General features: G+C 39.7%; 1 protein-coding gene across 3 annotated transcripts in view; it reads left to right on the forward strand.

The window, feature by feature from the left end:
* Nucleotides 1-14,239, forward strand: part of FAT1 (FAT atypical cadherin 1) — a 171,848-nt gene that overhangs the window by 19,559 nt on the left and 138,050 nt on the right. For all 3 annotated transcript variants that reach the window (XM_027837365.1, XM_027837367.1, XM_027837366.1), the window contains exon 2: nucleotides 15-3,301. In XM_027837365.1, coding sequence (XP_027693166.1) covers nucleotides 34-3,301 — 3,268 coding nt within the window. In that variant the 5' untranslated portion in view covers nucleotides 15-33. The remainder of the gene's footprint in view (nucleotides 1-14; nucleotides 3,302-14,239) is intronic.

The raw sequence follows: 14,239 nt of genomic DNA on the forward strand, positions 1-14,239 counted from the left end.
TTTCTTCATTTCAGGTTCCTGGTTGTTAACACCATGGGTAGACATTTGGCCATGCTTTTACACCTACTTCTTCTCCAGCATTTTGGAAACACTGAAGGAAGCCAAAGAACTGAACAGACTTCTGAAATGATCCAGTTTACACAATTTCAATACAATGTCACCGTGTATGAAAACTCTGCAGCCAAGACTTATGTTGGGCATCCCGTAAAGATGGGCATTTATCTCACAAATCCCTTGTGGGAATTACGGTACAAAATTATTTCAGGGGACAATGAGAACCTGTTCAAAGCCGAAGAACATGTTCTTGGGGATTTTTGCTTTCTAAGAATAAGGACCAAAGGAGGTAACACAGCTATTCTTAACAGAGAAGTTAAAGATCATTATACATTGACTGTGAAAGCAGTGGAAAAAAATACCAATGCTGAAGCCCGCACCAAAATCAGGGTACAGGTACTGGATACAAATGACTTAAGACCTTTGTTTTCTCCAACGTCCTACAGTGTTTCTCTGCCTGAAAATACAATCATCAGGACCAGTATCGCGAGAGTCAGTGCCACAGATGCTGATATAGGAACCAATGGAGAATTTTACTATAGTTTCAAAGAAAGAACAGATATGTTCGCCATTCACCCAACCAGTGGTGTGGTCGTTTTAACTGGCAGACTTGACTATGCAGAGACTAAACTGTATGAGATGGAAATCCTTGCCGTGGACCGTGGAATGAAATTGTACGGCAGTAGTGGTATCAGCAGCATGGCCCGACTGACTGTTCACGTAGAACAGGCCAACGAATATGCCCCTGTGATAACAGCAGTGACACTGTCCCCGTCAGAACAGGAGAATGATCCTACTTATGCAATTGTGACAGTGGAGGACAATGACCAAGGTCTCAATGGGGAAATAGCTTCTTTAAGCATTGTGGCGGGAGACCCCCTTCAGCAGTTCCGAACAGTTCGATCTTTTCCAGGAAGTAAGGAATATAAAATCAAAAGTGTTGGTAATATGGACTGGGAGAGCCACCCCTTTGGGTACAATCTTACCCTTCAGGCTAAAGATAAAGGAAACCCTCCACAATTCTCATCTGTAAAAGTAATTCATTTGACATCTCCCCGGTTCAAGGCAGGGCCAGTCCAATTTGAAAAGGATATTTATAGAGCGGAAATCAGTGAATTTGCCCCTCCCAACACTCCTCTGGTCATGGTAAAAGCCACACCTCATTATTCACACTTAAAGTACGTTTTGAAAAATACTCCTGGCAAAGGAAGGTTCCATATAAATCCCCATACAGGTCTCATTACGATTTTAGAACCAATCAGGACTCAGCAAGCATCACATTTTGAACTTGATGTCACAACCAGTGATAGGAAAGCCTCCACCAAAGTCTTGGTGAAAGTCATAAGCATGAACGGCAACCCCCCTGAATTTACTCAGACATCCTACAAAACATCTTTTGATGAAAACGTACCAATAGGGACAAGTGTCATGAGTGTGAGTGCTATCGACCCTGACGAGGGTGAGAATGGCTATGTCACCTACAGCATTGCCAACCTAAATCATGTGCCATTTGTCATTAACCATTTTACCGGTGCTGTGAGTACGTCAGAGGATTTGGATTATGAACTGATGCCCCGAGTTTATACCCTGAGGATAAGAGCATCAGACTGGGGCTTGCCCTATAGGAGAGAAGTTGAATCCCTTATCATGCTCACTCTAAACAACCTGAATGACAACACCCCCTTGTTTGAGAAAATAAATTGTGAGGGAACAATCCCTAGGGACCTGGGTGTGGGAGAACAAATAACTACAGTCTCTGCAATTGATGCTGATGAACTTCAGTTGGTAAGATACCAGATTGAAGCTGGAAACGAACTTGACTTATTTAGCTTAAACCCCAGCTCTGGGGTCCTTTCACTGAAGCACTCTCTAGTTGAGGGTTTAGGGGCCAAGGTTTCTTTCCATAGTCTGAGAATAACAGCTACAGATGGAGAAAATTTTGCAACACCATTGTACATCAATATCACCGTGGCTGCCAGTCGCAAACCCGTGAATTTGCATTGTCAGGAGACTGGTGTGGCCAAAATGCTGGCCGAGAAACTTCTGCAGGCCAACAGATTACACAACCGGGGAGAAGTTGAAGATGTTTTCTTTGACACTCACTCCATCAATGCTCATGCACCACAGTTTAAAAGTAGTCTTCCCACTAGTATCGAGGTGAAAGAAAATTACCCTGTAGGTTCCAGCATCATACTCATGAATGCTACTGATCTTGACAGTGGTTTTAATGGTAAACTGGTCTATGCTATTTCTGGGGGAGGTGATGATAGCTGTTTTATTATTGATTTGGAAACAGGGATGCTAAAAGTTTTATCTCCCCTTGACCGAGAGACAACAGAAAAATATACCCTGAATATTACCGTCTATGACCTTGGAATACCACAGAAAGCTGCTTGGCGTCTTCTCGACATCAGAGTTTTAGATGCCAATGATAATAAACCAGAGTTTTTACAAGATAACTATTTTGTTGAGGTGAGTGAAGACAGGGAGCTGTATAGTGAAATCATCCAGATTGAAGCCGTGGATAAAGACCTAGGGTTGAATGGAGAAGTGAAATATTACCTTCTTACGGACACAGACAAATTTTCAATTGACAGTGAGACAGGTATTGTCAAAGTTGTGGGGCCTTTGGATCGGGAAATACAGCATGTCCATTTCTTAAAGATTGAAGCCAGAGATCAAGCTAAAGTGGAGCCTCAATTATTTTCTACTGTGTTTTTGAAAGTATCATTAGAAGATGTGAATGACAACCCCCCTAGATTTATTCCATCTAATTACCTAGTGAAAGTTCGAGAGGATCTCCCAGAAGGAACTATCATTATGTGGCTAGAAGCCTACGATCCTGACTTTGGTCAGTCAAGTCAAGTGAGATACAGCCTTATCGACAATGGAGATGGAAACTTTGATGTTGACAAACTCAGTGGAGCCATTCGTATCGTACGGCAGCTGGACTTTGAGAAGAAGCAAGTTTATAATCTGACTGTTAGGGCCAAAGACAAAGGGAAACCGATTTCCCTTTCTTCCACTTGTTATGTGGAAGTCGAGGTCATTGATGTCAATGAGAACCTACATCCACCACTGTTTTCTAGCTTTGTGGATAAAGGCGTAGTGAAGGAGGACGTGCCAATTGGTACATCAGTGATGACGGTGTCTGCTCACGATGAGGATACAGGACGGGACGGGGAGATTCGTTACTCAATAAGGGATGGCTCTGGTGTTGGCATTTTCAAAATAGATGAAGAGAAAGGTAAGACCCCGTTATTGTTTTTGCTCAATTAGAAACATGAAAAAAAAGTTTAATTATATTTAAGTATTGATTGGGGGTGTTTTCTTTATATATGTGTATATTAGGGCTTGTTCTCTAAGTTGATAACATTTTTTTACAGTTGTTACAGAAAGGGTGTGTATGTGTGTTTGCATCTAAAATAACCTAATAGGGAAGAATTATGACCCCTTTAAACAACTTGTACATCTTAACAGAGCATTAAAGGCATAATTGCTACAATACTGCTAAGTGTAAGAAGGGCTTCCATAATTTTTTCAGTAGTATCATTGCAGAAGGGACAATAGGTTGGGTTGTTTTTGTTTTTGTTTTGTTTGTTTTTCAAGCCTTTCTTTTAAGACTAAGTGAAAAATTCCATACCTATTCAAAACACACATACAAAATTATTCAATATAGCCTTCATGGCAGAGTGTGCTGGAGTGACCCGTCCAAGTGGGGTTTTCCTTGAAGGAACCCAAAATAAAACTAGTTTAATTGCTTTTTTTAATTTTATTTTTATTTATTTATTTTTTTTAGGCAATTGGGGTTAAGTGACTTGCCCAGGGTCACACAGCTAGTAACTGTCAAATGTTTGGTCTGAGGCAGGATTTGAACTCAGGTACTCCTGATTTCAGGGCCGGGGCTCTATCCACTGCGCCACCTAGCTGCCCCTAGTTTAATTGCTTTTTGACCCACATCAAGGTTCTATAGAATAAACCATGAGAATGGCTTAGTGAGAAATTTGTAATGTATCTCATACTCTGGCTTTGAATTTCCTTGATTCAGAGAACTTGGAGAATGATAGAAGGGAGTTTTGTAATCTCAGACCACATCCAGCCTTGGATCTCTATGCATTTATAAGTTTCCATTTACTTTAGGTATTATCTTATTAAATTTTCCCATTCTGAAAGGGGCATTTTTTTTTCTGATTCATTTGGATTATAGATGAAACCTTGCCGTCTTTTCCTAATGCATAGAGTAATGTAACGCATCTTTCTTAGTAGAATCTAAAAAATGTTATCTATTACTCTGACATCAATGTTCTAGTAGTTTCTGCAGTATTTTGATTAGATTTTATCTAGCAAAATGTCATTTTTCCAATGGACCAAATTTTTTAAGCCGGCATAGCCCCAATCCAAAAAACCTGATGTCTGAGTAAAAGGGATATCTAGCATGATTAGATGAATAATTAAAAAAAAACAAGCTCACTTGTACAATATTTGTTTCCTCTGCTGTGAATGGTTTAAAACTGGCAATGGTTTTCCAAGAACATCGTAATAGAAAACACCCCCAAAGTTCCCAAGAAAAGACCACAGTTTTAACTTGGCTTTTCTTGCTTTTTCATAAGTAGTTATTTCTGACATATATTTTCCCTTTATAAGAAATGTCTCAGAGCTTTAATGCATCTTTATATAATACTATTTCCAGAATTAGTATTGAAAGCATTTAAAGAGCTTGGCCAGAGTTAAGAGCTAAGTGAAAAATAGAATCAAGACCTAATTTGGGTTCTCTGAGCAGTTTAAATTACACAAGTAGTGTCTTTTCAGTTTGCTCTTTCAAGCTTGGAGTATTTTTATTGCTGTTCTATAAAGGATAATTTAGAACTACTACTTTTCTTGTATAAATTGAAGGGACTGCGAAATTCCTACTCAGAGGAAACAAACATTAAAGACAACTCCAAAACAACAAAAACCAAATCAGTGGTTTTAAAAATACCACGATGTAGCCTGAAATAGTCATACAGGATTTGAAAAACTGTACTTATGCCTGTTTTTGCAAAGTACAGACAATGGAAGGATCTTCCTGTGATGACCGATAAAAAAAATCATGTGTTGAAGTTTTAGATGAAGCTATTTATAGCTTTGTTGTTGCTGCTGCTGTTTTTGTTGTTGTTTGTCCTTCATTCTTGAAGAGGACTGTGACATCGGGGAGGTGATGCCATGACTTGCAAGTGAGTTGGATTTAAGTGAGGAAGAGCTGTGCAAAGTCACCAGCCTCACTTTCTCCTCTGGAGCCATCTGGGTCCAGTGACAAGATATAAATGAGGACAACTGAGATAGCCCTGGATGCAATGGGAGACATTGCCCTTTTTAAGCTAAAGTCTTTAATAGGTCTCAGTTTGACTGAGGGAATTCTCAATCAGTGATTAAGGCTAGGTAAGAAATGAGGCAAAGAACGGCCTCTTTGACCTAATTTTTAAAAAAAAAAATCAACCTGGGAGGGGAAGACCTTCAGGGTTTCTGGGCAAAACAGAAACAGTTGCTATTTGCCTTCACTCTGAGGTTTAGGAGGCCAGAAACAAAGTGAATTAAGAGCATGTCTTGAAACTAAGATCTAAGTTCAAGTCCTGCTTCTGTAGGGAAGTCGCTTGATCTCATTGTTTGAGGCAACACTCTCTAAGACTACAAAAGTGCAGAAAATATTCCAGCTTCCATTGGTAGAGGGAATTTTCTCACCTCTTTATGCTAATAGAACCGAAGGTCCTATGTTATTCCCTCTTATAGGATCATGACTTTAGAGATGGAAAAGGCTTCATTGTTCATCTAGTCCAACTCAGTCATTTTATATGTGGAGACTAAATCCTGGAGAAGTCACCCATTGGTAATGGCAGAGAAGTTTCTTCTTCCATGCTGGCAAACATAGGCAACTTTTGACTGTGTTAGACAGTCACGTGAAACCTATTTGCATTTTTACCATGTCTGCATTAAGATTACATTTTTGGAGATGATAAAATCAGTAACCTAAGCTATTTTAGAGAATCCTTCCATGTCATCATCTCATTATCTGTCAGGAGGTACAGACATTTGCTTTTGTGCTATGGAAACACTAAGGTTAGGTATGATTGTCTCTGTGACTTTGGGGTATGCCTGACTCTCATTTCTATTTTGAATATGATTGAGTAGAAAGAGGTAGTTTAGGCCTGGAAGAAGGAAAGAAGGGAAAGTAAGAACACTAGGGGAAAAAAAAAACCCGCTACCAATATGAATTGAACTTTTCCAGTGTCTTGTCAGATTCAGGCTCTTTGTTGAACTGTTTGTTGCTGACTCTCTCTGGGTTCCACCTTCTCTTTAATCTCCTCCCTCTACCTCAAATGTTCTTTGAAAATGTGGGGTTTCAAAACATCTGACCTAAAATTCGGAGACTGAGGAGATGGCGCTGCGAATATGCCTCTTCAGAACTGCTTTGTCCTTGAAAATAAGCATGTCAGCTAAGATGTGTTTGGCCTCTGCCCTTTGGCTTGTGCTTTAAAACAGAGGGTCCTAACTGTTTTTGTGTCCTGGACCCCTCTGGCAATCTAGCAAAGCCTATGTACTCCTCAAAACAGTGTTTTAAAGTGCATCGAATACATAGGATTATAAAGTAAAGCAATGGCATTGAAATACAGTTATCAGATTTTTTTTTTTAACAAGTTCACAAAGTCTAAGTTATGAACTCCTGCCAAAATAGGATGATGAGTTTAAAAAAGGGGCAGTTGACACAATACATTTTCTCCATATAGACATTTATTGTATTTGCATTTCTAAGGCCAAGCACAATTCCTGGCATGTAGTAGGTGCTTAATAAATGCTTGTTGATGAATTAATTAATTGAATGCATCATAGTATGTTCTGCATACCAATAGCAGTGCCAACAGCAGTTAAAGCATTTATATACATATTAATAAAAGAAGAAAATCAGTATAACCTGAGTAATTTAAGTCTTACATACTTTTAAAATTCCCTTTCTTTCCACTAAAATCTTTATATTTAAGTTTCAAAAGCACCCGGCTTCCTACACACACACACACACAAGTGCTTTTTTTTTTTTCTGAATCAAGAAGCTTTTTATTAAGCAACTACTATGTACTAGTGCATGGGGCCAGATGCTAGGGGATACAAAGAAAGGTTTTAAAAAAGAAAAAGACTGTGCTTGCCCTCAAGAAGCTCACAGTCTTACGGGGGAGACAGCATGCAAACTGTAATCAACAGAGGAAAGGCACTAGAATTAAGGAACACTGGGGAAGACTACTTTGTAGAAGGTAGGATTTTAGCTAACACTTGAAGGAAGCCAGGCAGCAGAGATAAGGAGGGAGAGATTGCGTTGGCTTCCAAGTACTCATAGGCAAAGAAAGTATCCTATTAGTTTGAGATTTTGCACATTGGCAAACAAAACAAAACAGAACAAAGACCTAATTGGCCTCCTAGGAAGTATCCTGTAATTAATTAGGGTGTAGGTATGATAGTCATTTTTGACTCAACCGATAATCCTTGCTTTATGATTTACATTTCTTTAAGTGGCCTGTGGACATTAGTGAACTGTTCCTACAGATCTGTGATCAGTAATAACTGCCATTTGAAGTCGGTGAGAACAGAATGTTACCGGTAATATTGTTTGGACAGTCAAATGTTGAATGAAATGATATTCACTCCCACTGAAGAACCTGTCTTCAGAGCTGTAATTAAGTTACACCCCCTTTATCTCTTTCCTTTAAAAACTCTATTGTCAGCTTTGTAAAGTGGATTAAAAAAAGGTAGATGAAGGATCTTTAAAACATGAAAACTCTCATATTTAGATTTTTGGTCTGCCTGACAGATTACAATATTCACCTCCCATTTCAAATTTATTCAGAAGCACTTCAAAGTGAGCTTCAGCGGGAGGCTAAACGGAGTCATGAGAGACTTGTATACATTTGTGGAAGGCATAAAATGCAGCAGAGTCGTCTTAGTAGATGGCTAGATATCCTTGTTAGTCATTACAGTGTACTGTCACCTCGGCTTTTCTCTTTTAACTAAGTAATTTCTCAAAAATGGAAAGATTGCTTCAGTGAAACATATTTCAGTCAGTTAACGGGCATTTATTAATCACCTGCTGTTGTGTGTCAAGCATCAGGGATTCAAAGACAAATGAAGCTCCTTTCCCTCAAGAAGCATGTATTTTATCCGAAGGAAAAACACCTACACATTTAAGAATATATGAAAAAATAACTACAAGGTCATTTTGTGTGTGTGGTGGGGGAGCAGGGGGTGTTAGCATCCGGGAAATCCAATTCAATTCAAGCCAAGGCATGTGTATTTCCCAATATCTCTTGCATACATCCCTATTCTCCTCTGACACTGTTACCACTTTGGGGCGGGCACTCATCACCACTTACTTGGATTACTGATAGAACCTGCTGGTTGGTCTCCCCCCGGTAGTTCTGACCTTTTCACCATTCCAGTGGCTCCCTTTCATGGAGGGAAGCATAAAGGGGGCAAATAAAAATACTTTTTGGCATTCGAAGCCTTTCATTGCCTGGGCCCTTCCTATCTTTTCAGTCTTCCTTCTCCTCTTCACCCATATGGACTTTGAGATCCAGTGATACACCTCTCCTGGCTGTTCCTGGGCCATATTCCATTTCCTGACCCTGAATTTTCACTGGCTGTTTCCCTGTGCCTGGGATGCTTGCTGTCCTCATCTCTGCTTTGTGACTTCTCATTCTTTCTTCAGGTTCCAGCTCAAATACTAAAATGCCTGCTCCTACAGAAGGCATCCCTAAATTCCAGTGCCTTCCCTCTGTTGATTTCCACCGTCTATAGCTTTTTTGTACATAGTCACATGTTATCTACCCCATTAGATTGTAGGCTTCTTGAGAACAGGGATTGTCTTTTGACTTTCTTTGAACACCTAGCACTTAGCACAGTGCCCAGCACATAGGTGCTTAACAAATGCTTATCCACTGATTTATTACCCTGTGCTAGGAACTGGGTATATAAAGACAAAATTAAGCAGCCTCCTGCTTTTAAGAAGCACAAATAATGTGTACACACGGGAAAGAGAAGGGACTATGCATTTATAAAACTCCTACTATGTGCCAGGCACTTTGCCAAGTGCTTTTACAAATATTTTATTTGATCCTCATAATAACTATGCTGTTATTATCCTCATTTTACAGTTGAGGAAACTGAGGCAAACAGGTTAAGTGATTTGTCCAGGGTCACACAGCTGGATTTTTATCTCAGATTTTCCTGATTCCAGGCCCAGCACTCTAATCACTGTGCCATTTAGCTGCTAAACTTACACATGTATTAGAAAATAAATACAATGTGGAGAGGGAGCAGGGATGGGTAAGGTCATTGGGGAAATAAGAAATGGCCTCTTGTAGGAGCTGGCATTTGAGATGAACTTTGAAGGGAGTCGTATGGAGAATTTTGAAATGTTTAGCCTATGTCTGCCTTCCTAATGAGTGGATTGCTGTTAAATGCACTTATTTACATTTTCTACTTACTCTAGAGCTTTTGGGTTTGGTTTTTTTTTTTGTGATTGGATTCCTAATGCATCTGGGAAAAAGGCTTTCATTTTTAAAAAATTTCACAAACTTTGGGAAACTATTTTCCCCAAAAATTAAATCCCTAAAATGGCATATTGTTGCATTTTTGAACATATGTCATCACCATAGTATACTCCTGAGCTTGGGATCTGAATAACTGAAGACCATATCAGACTCGGTCCTATTAGGAAAGTATGACTTTAAAATACAGTTAGCTCAGGAAGACTATTTCGGAGCTGACATTAGTTATTCATTAGGGATTTGGGGTCCATTTAGAGCTAGTTAGGCAGGTAATCAGTAATAATCCCCAGAACTCTAATAAGCAGTTTTTTATTGATATGCCTTATTTTTAATCAATAATTCAATTTAAGAATATGCTTTTAAGTAAAATCATCTTTACACATCAAGTAACATTTAGTGTATTACCATAGAAATTTTTTTGAGGGCATGTCAGAGTTGTGTGAATATGATGGAAGATTGTAATGGAAGTGAATAGTTTGTAGATACAGGAATATTGGCATAACAGGAGAAATAGATCTTTTTTTAAAAAAATGGTGACTGCCCTTTAGAAGTGTGGTAGACTGTGGTGGGACCGAATTACCTCTATTGAGGCTGGGCCTAGAATTCCTGGCAGCTAGGAACTTAAACAGATACTGGTGGGAGGCCCAGTTAGGGGAGTTAAGAAATTTGCTGCTGAAAGGGCTTTTGTATTTCTGTCTTCTCCCCTCCCTGGCAGCTGCTGCTGTCCGGCTCCTGCTTTCTGTTCTATTCCTAGGAAAGCCAGAGAGAGGGAAAAAAAGAAAGAAAGAAAGAAACTCAGACGTCAGCTACAGTGAGAATAAAAAGCACTGGTTTTGGCAGAAGTTAAGCTGTGATCTGGAAGGCATTTTTTGCTCTTTTCTAGAGGAGAAACCTGCCCTCAGCCTTCTCTCAAGATAGCAGCCGTGCAGAATTACTGAGCATAAGCTGAAACCCCCTTTTTTTTTTCTCTCCCCCAAGTGATAATGGCCTCACCAGGAAAAGAAAAAACTCACTGAAGTTAGAGAGTTTTATGGCAAGAGTAGGGTCTCATTACAGAACCTAAGGAAAGTTCACTTTGTTCTAAGAGAAGATGGGGCACAGACTTCTTCTTAGCTTTCTTTATGGGGCACAGACTTCTTAGTTTTCTTTATGATACCTAGCAAGTTGTGCTTTGAGTATTAACTGAACATTAGATCCGAAAAGAAAAAAAAAAGCACCATGAGCCCAACCTTTTCACAGAAAGGTAGTAGTTTTGTAAAATGAAGCTTTGATGGTTCTATCTACTTGTGTGCAACTTTTCTGAGGGTTGGAATAGGAATAAATTTAATATGGCCTGGCCAAGCCCAGTTTCAGACCCTCCCCACTCCCCCAAGTGCTTTTGGAAGCCTCCTTTGTGGTTTTGTTCTTTCTGGTATGTGGGAGTTGGGGGAGGGGTGTGGTTTGAAGCCTACTAATGCCCTGGATTAGGCTAATGTTTAAGAAACTTGAATTCCAGTCCTAGATCTCAGGAAAGGTGCAGGATTCCCTCTGCACCTTGATTATTGCTTGCTTTCATTTCTCCCAGAATGACTTAATCTTAGCAATTTTTAGAAGAGAGGATCTGAATCAACCAGGTAGTGCTTTTACTTAAGGAAAGAATGAATTGATTGTTATCACTATTAATTGGATATTCTTAGTAAAAACAATGGTAATGTGAGATAGAGACCATCTCTTCTAGTGAGCTTTACTACAGTTGTCAAGCTACGAGTGACATTTATTTTCCTTCCTATTTTTGTAGGTTTTTAAAAGCACAGTCTTTCTGTTTCTTGTAGTTCTCCAGGCCATGCAGGAAGCCCTCAGCTTACGAATGAGTTGTGGTCTAAATTTTAGACCATAAAAAGTTTTTTTAAAAGTTGGTCTGAAATCCATAATATATAACCTCATAGAAACAGTGTTTTAAAGTAATTAGAGTGCCAGCTTGCCCACAAAAGTTTATGTAACCCATGATATCTGGGAATGCATCTTCTACATCTCCTTTGGTTGGACCTACCTATACCACTGCCCTCTGCGGTCTTTTTCCCTGTTCCCCATTTTACTCCTTCAGTTCTTCCTTTTTTCTTACCATTTTCCCTTCTTTTGTACATTTTCCTATTTTTTCCCTGTGTTTTTGCTATATTATGAGTTAAATGGTTGTTTATGGACTAGCCCAGGAACTTAAGCACCATTTATAGCTTTATTTCTCCATGAAAATGCGTTCTGCGCTCTGCCACTCAAGGAATGCTTGTGCCTCTGGGCACAGCTGTGCCAACCATCCATTCAACAACAAACACACCCAGAGTGCACCAAGCAGGAATTGTGGCTAGGCATATGGCTTTGCCCTCCATGTGTCTTTCCTTGTTCTAGAATCCTCATGCCATCACAGGCTGCTTGACTCCAGTGAGAACAGAGCTTAAGAAGCCCTCTTTGAACACTGTTATCTCTCTTGGAATTCCTTGGGGACTCCCTGCCCACCCCCAAAAGAAGTTTGCCATTTGTATTGATAAGTATTCAGGAGTAACTTGTTCGTAAGTCATGGGTGTTCACAAGTCAGTATTGATGTTCATTTAGTACTGAGGCCATCCAGCATAGTGGATAGAGAGCCAACCTCCAGTCAGGAAGATCTGAGTCCATGTCCAGCCTCTGAAGTAGCTAGTCTATATAATTACACCCCACTTAGTTCCTCTATTAATGCAAAGAAAGCAGATGCTGATTCTTCTTTGGTAGAGGAAGTTTGCTCATCAGGAATTCCCTATGCCAATAGGCATTGTCCAAAAAAACCCCCAAAACTTCCCATTCACAAATTTGGGGTCATTTCATTTTTCAAGTCAATTCAGGTCAATTTGCTCTATTCCTTTTAACTAATTTCTGTGTATATGAAATCAGGACCTGTCTATATACATTGACATTTGTCCAAACTCTATCGTTTCTCAGATTTGTCTTCTTTTCACAGATGTTATCAAACTGTTGGAAGCTGTGACAAAGGAGCTAGTTTGTAATGTGTTGCTTCATAAGTTTGCAAGTGGCATATTTGTTCACTTGGTCAGGCACGTCAGACTCTTCCTGATCCTGTGAACTGTAGTAGGCCAATACCGTCCATAGGGTTTTCATGGCAAAGATACTGGAACGGTTTGCCATTTCCTTTTCCAGTGGATTAAAGCGAACAGAAGAGTCTAAGGCTGAATTTGAACTCAGGTCTTCCTGATTCCAGGCCCAGCGCGCTATCTACTGAGCCACCTAGCTGCCACCTATACTCATACAGTCTGTCAGTCTTTTACAGTGTAATTTGCTCTTGCTGTTTAAATGAATCATAGCCCAATTATTTTCAGTTTTCTTGGTAAGATTTACTGAAAGTAAAATCTTACACATAACCTTAAAGGGTCATCACATGATGTGGTCATTGATAAGTTGGCTTGGTGAGTGGCTTCTGTTTCAGTGACACCCTTTCCCTAGGGTTCCTCCCCGATACCAGCCAGTTTGTGCACCATTCTAATAATGTGCACTATGGAAAAGACTCCACCACCCAACTTAAAATTTTAATGTGTGATCTTCTAGATAGGTATACTGGTTATTTAAACAATTAAATATTTACGTCAAACCTGAAAGAGGACATATGCAATTGGGATTCTGTCCAATAGATATTTAGGAGGGAGAGAGAGAGAGAGAGAGAGAGAGAGAGAGAGAGAGACACACACACACACACACACACACACACACACACGGAATCCAGAATCACACCAAGTTTTATTATTTACTACTGATCATGTGATTGGATATACTGAAAGAAGTTAGTTACCATGGTAATATTATACTAGGTCAGGGATGGGGAACTTGCAGCCTCGAGGACACATGTTCCCTACCCCTGTAGGGTTCAGGGGCATGACTGGCTATCACTTTCAGAATTTTCTGTCACATGTAGTAACAGAAACAAATGGATTTGTTTTTAGCTATGTAGCCCCATGAAACAGCTGGGGGTTATTCTGGCAACATCAGAGAGGATGCTTAACGTGAATATTCCCACTTTCCATTACTTATAGAAACATCCTTGCAATGTCAAGGCTGATTATCTAAGTCTTTTCCCACCACCCAGTTCTGCTGCCCTTTACCTCATTATCCAAGATTTTCCTTCCACAGTTGGGGTTCAGCTGCTGTCACTTCTCTCAGAGTGTGGCAAACAGTGTTGGTAGAAGAAAGTTTTGGTTTGGTTGGTAGAAGAAAGAAGAAGCAGTTTTTTTCGGGGGGATACAAGTGGGATATGTGTGTGACTGTTCTTTTAAATGGTCACATGGAAGACCTAAAATTATTCTTGTATGGAGTACAGACACATTTACTTAGATATTTTTTTAAAATGGGAGAAACACTCATTCAAAGTGACACCTGTCTCCAGACTTCCCCAGGTGAAATTATGGCCAAAAATCCTTTTTGCATCTAATTCCTTGGGATAGTCCTTCCTGCTCTCCTAAAGCATTTAAGACAGTAGTCCATGTGCAGCAAACAATACCCATTTCTTTAGGTTAAAAATTTTTCTCCAATCCAGGATTAGACTTTCACGAATTTACTATGGAAACTCTCCCATCTACTTACCTAGTATTCATCTTGCT

This window comes from Vombatus ursinus, unplaced genomic scaffold (assembly GCF_900497805.2).
Source record: "Vombatus ursinus unplaced genomic scaffold, bare-nosed wombat genome assembly UNPS02014821.1, whole genome shotgun sequence".
NCBI classification, from domain to species: Eukaryota; Metazoa; Chordata; class Mammalia; order Diprotodontia; family Vombatidae; genus Vombatus; species Vombatus ursinus.